The sequence below is a fragment of the Athene cunicularia genome, assembly GCF_003259725.1.
Source record: "Athene cunicularia isolate RWA chromosome 3 unlocalized genomic scaffold, athCun1 chr3_part1, whole genome shotgun sequence".
In the NCBI taxonomy this organism is placed as follows: Eukaryota; Metazoa; Chordata; class Aves; order Strigiformes; family Strigidae; genus Athene; species Athene cunicularia.
This window is the reverse complement of record NW_020799097.1, coordinates 87,346,704-87,352,837: the sequence shown is the minus strand read 5'-3', so window position 1 is coordinate 87,352,837 and position 6,134 is coordinate 87,346,704. Positions and strand designations below refer to the sequence as shown.

At 37.3% G+C, this 6,134-nt stretch overlaps 1 protein-coding gene across 1 annotated transcript in view; it reads left to right on the top strand.

Moving 5' to 3' along the window:
- Positions 1–5,657, top strand: part of MEMO1 (mediator of cell motility 1) — a 15,756-nt gene extending 10,099 nt beyond the window's left edge. The window contains exons 7-8 of the mRNA XM_026844470.1: positions 3,543–3,647; positions 4,970–5,657. Coding sequence (XP_026700271.1) covers positions 3,543–3,647; positions 4,970–5,101 — 237 coding nt within the window. The 3' untranslated portion in view covers positions 5,102–5,657. The remainder of the gene's footprint in view (positions 1–3,542; positions 3,648–4,969) is intronic.
- Positions 5,658–6,134: the final 477 nt, after the last annotated feature.

Genomic DNA, 6,134 nt, shown 5'->3' with positions numbered 1-6,134 from the left:
AAAAAAAAAAAAAAAAAAAAAAAAAAAAAAGGCAAGAGTAGTAAATATTGCTGGGCAGACATTGGTTTCGCCATGGTAACTCTTAATGTGACTGTTGTTACCCTGGAAGTACCACAGTGCACCGTGACGGTGAAATGAGTAAACAGCCCCATTGTTAATAGGGGTACCTTAGGGAAGAATCATCATATGAAGAGTTATAACTGAGCAGCTGATGTGCAATAATTTCTATGTTGTAATCTGATACCTACCATTTTTTTTAAAGAAAAGTGGAGGAGTATTGTAAGATGTCATTGAAGAGTAATTATTTTTTGATTATGGCTAGCCAGAAAATGCAGACTGCTTGCTTCAATCTTCACTGCCAGATTGCTCATTTTGTATCTATTTGTGAAACCATATGCCTCACTTGAGTCAATAGGAGGATTCTGTTACCCTGACTGCTGAAGGGCAAGGATAATGCAGGTGCTGAGGAAGGCTGTGCAGGAGCAGCCAGCAGTTGTGCAGGAGCTGTGCACAGCATGGGTAGCTTCTCTGGTGCTTCTAAGGAACTGCTGAATTTTGGTGGCTTCTGCGGTGGTGCTACAGTGTGCCACACCTCCCACGGTGTTCCAGCTGGGGATGGCTGCTTAACTTGGCGTTGTGCAAGACCACGACTCTCTAACTGGGTGCCCTACACCCTGCTCTCTCTGCTGTGCCCAGTCAGTAATTTTCCTGTTGGTTGTTTATCTTCTAGTCTGAGTGACTCACACATGCAAAGATAGTTGGACTGGCTAGTGCTAAGACCAGGTTTGTTTCCACTTTCATAAGTGTGCTACTAGGTTATATTTTTTGAAGTGTGAATAAGAAGCTGAAGTAATGGATTGAAAACCTGAACTTGATCAGCCAAAAGATTATTGGAGTATAGTATAAAATAAACCTGCTGGGTTTAGTTTTGGGTTTTGGTTGTTTTGGTTTTGGTTTGGGTTTTTTTTTTTTTTTAAGCTTGTAGATACTTGATCCTGTAGGGGATGATATCTAAGAATATAACTGCTTTTAATCATATTAAGTGCACCATGCCAGGATATTGTAGACGCCATTTACAGTGTCTGGTCAACTGAGATATGCAATTTCTGTGTGTTGCCGTAATAACCATATGATAAATTGCAGAACTGTGTGATGGTTTGCATTTTTATCATGTGGGTTTTGTCCATGTATTTTAACTCTGTTCTAAACCATGCCCAGCTGACTTATTTTGAATACTGAAAATTATTAGCTTCATACTTCTGCTTTTTAGAAAAATAAAACACAACCTGACAAAAAATGTTTCCTTTGTTCCTCAACACCATTTTAGACTGAGAAACAAGATTGATAGTCTCTGCTCCTCTGCCACAATGATTTTTAAATCCAGAAAAGTTCAGTACAGTGGAATGCTTATAGGATATGTGTTAATATCCATTTCCTATAGATTTTCTCCAATCTGTGATGTATGGAGCTCTGTTTGCATTTGCTGGGATGAACTGCATAGCTCTAGATGTTTTATAGTGCTGAACTGTGCATTGAAATACGCTTAGTAGGCATTCTGATAAATCCATGTCCATTCATTTGAGACAAATGCTCAAATGCCTGTGCCCAGTGTGTTCCAGTGACTTACAGCTATAAAATGAGTCTCTCAATTGAGCAGCCATTTTCATGTTTTAAAAAGTCATGAAAGGGTTTATAAATGGATAAAATATATTCTTATGAGCTGTTCAGTATCTGAGTATGTGCTTTATGCATGCTTAGTTCCACGAGTATATAGTTGATTTTGGTTCTGCTTTCTCTAGCTGTGTATTGACATGTACAATTTACAAGTAAATGAATGGTTCAAAGACATGCTGCTTAAACTTTAGAAATGCAATGATATCTATGAAATCACTGCTAGTTAGAGAATAGCTACCTTTATTTTTTTGGCACTCGTTTAGGTTCTGTAGATCTGGAGTGAGTAACAGCTGTAATTACCAGCCAGGGGTCCAAACACCCTCTCCGTGACCCTGGAAGAACTGAGCTCTTGCCAGTAATTGGTCAGCATAGTTTGGTTTTATTTTTCCATAAAATTTATCTCTCTATGAATTCATCTTATGTCCATTTTTAATTAAAGTACACAAAAGTGGTGGTTATGGTTGCTGTTTTCTAATGCTCCCTGACTTTCTTGGGAATCTCCAGCTCCCCCATTGTAAACTGTGATCCAGTCTGAATAATTAGTGTATCTGCCAGATCAGCCAACACCCTTGCAGAAAATTCAAGAGGTTTCACTCTTGAGGTGGAGACTTCAGACAGACTGACTACTTCCTGCATGTTATTTCTCCTTTTATCACCCCCACTTTCCCCAAAACAGGAGAAGGAGCTGGAACAATTGCAGAAACCTTAGGAGAAATTCTTTCCCCTTCTGATATCAACCACCCACTGTTCCCATGCAAAGTATACGGGTTTTTTCCAGTCTCTAAGGAAAACGTTCTTGTTTCATCATCTGTATTAAGAAGCACAGCTATGTGTCTTACTGAATTAGTGTCTGGAGCTCATTTACCTAGTGAAGGGAATTAATAATTTTCAGAGGAAGGGAAAACACAAGAGGATGGAGTCTAATACAGGGAAAATAGAAAAGTCATAATAAAACCTAGACAGTAATTGGTTTAGATTTGCTTTAAACTACGTTCATTGTATTAGATCCACTCTGTGGAATGGGGTAAAAGTAGGCTGTTATCTGGAGTTGTAGGATTCTTTTTGTCTTTAAGAATGAAAATGTATGTATATGTGAAAGGTTTTGTTTTCCATACATGTGCTGGTTTTCATAGTATGATTCCATGGGATCATGGGTCTCACTGTGGATGGAGAAAATGATGTATATATGTGACTGCCTCACATAAAGTGGAAGCATCATCTCCTGGCTCTTATGTTTCTGTCATGCACCAACTCTAGTGCTTTAGAGATGTTGTGGATCTACTTTTTATGCTCTGAGCAGATGGCCAGCCAGTGCCCAGATCAACTGCCTTGCATGTCTGATGGGTCTAGGATACATTACACTTGCTACATGCTTGAATTGCATGTGGCTATACTGATGATTTTGTCTAGGGGTTTGTGGACATCCAGAAGTCCCAGGCCAGTGCTCAGCCCTGAGCTCTGTTACCAGGGAGGGGAGATGGAGGCAAAACTTCTTCCTGCTTTGCCCTTTCAGTAAATTTGTTTCTTTATTGCTGTACAAAATCCTATGGCAGTAGGATACTCTTGGAAGTGGGGATCAGCTAGTCTATGGGAGAAGCTTTTCTAACATGAGCTGGTAGCTGCAAAGATAGCTTAACAGATCTGTAGATCATTGACAGCTTTGGAAGAGCTCCTGCACTTCTAGTTTGGCAAGGGATGGCAACAAGATGACTACCAGCTAGAGCTCACATGCTGAGATTCCCTTGATACCTTTGATATAAAGTAGAGGGTTTTTCCTCCTGAAGTATCCTGTGTTGTCATAAGTAGGTGATCTATAAACACCTGCTTATGAATGTGTGAAGTAATCATTGCTATTGATTCTTTTTCAGGGTATGAGCATTATAGAGCAGCTAGATCCTGTATCTTTTAGCAATTACTTGAAGAAATACCATAATACAATATGTGGAAGACATCCTATTGGTGTATTATTAAACGTAAGTAACTCGATTTGTTGAAAAATGTAACTTTTAGCAAAACACATTTGTTTTAAACACAGTATTTCTGGAGTATTCCTTAGTTCTAAAATGGCAAGTCTTGAATTAATTTATTTTTCCAAGTGTTCTCAATTTGGTCTCCAATTTCTGTGTCTTGCATATAGACAAATGTAAGCTCTTAAGGCCTGAGGGTTTTCAGTTTCCTAAGGGAGATGAGGTACCATGTTCTTTTTGAATTTCAGTGAAATACAATCATTCACTTTCTCTTGGCCCTAAATGAACAAACAAATAAATCAATTTCCCTGAAGTACATACTTACTTCATTTGAATCAGTACTTAAAAACATGTATATATTTTTTCTGTATTGCTATTAGCTAGCTATTGTGAGTGCCTTGTTATGTCTGGCAGTGTTCTTGAGTTTTGCAAGTAGGGTGAGAGATTACCTCTGTAAGTGTTAGTGCAGTGCACCATTAACTCATAAATTAATGGCAATTAGAATTCAGATTAACTGGTACTTTCTAGATACTGTATTATTCTATGATGATGCAGTGCAGACATAAACCTGCCTTAACTTAGTTGTCTAAATTGGGTCACAGCTGCTTTACAGCACTGCTGGAGTGCTGCAGATTTGTCATATTGCTTGAGTGAATCTCATTGTATTTTTACTGTAATTCAAACCTGAAACAGGAAGCATGATAACCTTTTGAAAAGCGAAAACTTAATTAACTGGAAATGTAGTCTATATGGAGAACATACAGAAGAACCCTTTAAGGTGGAGTCTGTAGAAGTTTGTATGAGCAACAGCAATATTGGGGATGCACATAGCAAAATTCAGTACTATGGCAACTCTTCAAAAATATCCGACTTTTAACCTCAGATAATGATTAGTTTTGCAGTGAATCTGAGATAAATTCTGCTTTTTCACTTTTGCCAGTTGTCACACTTTAATAAATTATCTTAGTACATTCTTTTTTCTGTAATGGAAGAAATACAATCTAAAACGAGTTAGTGTTGGGGTTTTTTTCTGTTACATCTGTGTTTCCATATAAATCCCCTATGGAACTAAATGCATTGTTTCTAAAGGATCTGTTTGGAAAGGTTGTTTAGTATTGCTTTATAGAACTACGTGGATATAGATAGGTGCAGTGGAAGGAGCGTCAGTGAATGCAACAGTGCAGAAATGGGTTAGGTCCACACATTACTTGGAGTTGCTTATATTTTCACAAGAGATTGTGCAAGGACCCCTGGAGGGAGGGAGAGGACTGAGATCTAGAAAATGTCATGATTTCACTTTTTTTAAACAGCTATTTTTCTCTCTTCAGGCTATCAACGAACTCCAGAAGAATGGAATGAATATGAGCTTTTCATTTTTGAATTATGCTCAGTCAAGCCAGTGTCGAAACTGGCAAGACAGCTCAGTGAGTTATGCAGCTGGAGCACTTATGGTCCACTGAACTGCTGAATGCTCAGGGATGGCACCTGCACACACTCTGTATATGGGGTCCCAGCCTAGCCCTTACAAAGATACAGTCCCTGGTCTTTGGGTATACTGAAACCTCAAACTAATAGAACTCTCTTCTTTTCTAGTAGGTGTAGTCCTTCCTTAGTTTCAACTCATTTAAAAATGCTTTCTTGTTTAGGACAATGGAAGGAAGGCTGGTATTGAAACATTTTGTGATTTATTTTTTTTTTTTTTTAAAAAAGATAATGACTATAAAGGCATGGTGGCAGACAGTCCTTACAAATACAACATGTAAAGCATTTACCATATCCTAAATTTGCACTCTTTGCAGACCTGTGCACATGTACTCTGCTTTCAGAATAGTTTTGCAAGTTGTAAACGGAAAAATGGGTGGAAGCTTTTTAATAAAAGAAAAAAAAGGAAACAACGCATTTATAAATGATCCTGTATTAGCATATAATAAAACTCCAGTATAGTCAGTTACTACCCATGATGTACAACAGATATCTTCTATTTTAGTTGCTAATAAAGGGCTACACAAACCAAAATAGTCTGATTTAAACTTATTGCTTTGTGTTCTGTATGTGGCTGCTTGTCATTAACATCCTTTATCCTCAGTTGTTATGCTTGATAATTCAGCCATTCTGTAAAATACTTTAGAATGTATTTTATATTCAACATTTGTTATGACTCCTTCATTTACAGATTTTTTAATCTCAAACCTGCACTATGAGTTCAGCTGTGCAAAAGAATTTTAAAACCCTTTTGTATATTCTAATTCTTTTTGTTTTAAAATGATCTATAATATAAATAGTATCTTTTAGTATGCGATACAAATTCGTATCAGAAGTACACTTTTAATGCTTTTTATGCTCAGTTTTAGTATTAAATAGATGCAGTATTTTTATTTTAGATGACTTAAAATTAAAAACAAAACAGTAGCTTGAAAATTATACTTCTTAAGAGTATCTATTGAGTATTCCTAGGCCACAGAAGCCATACAGTGCTAAGCTTGAGTAATTACT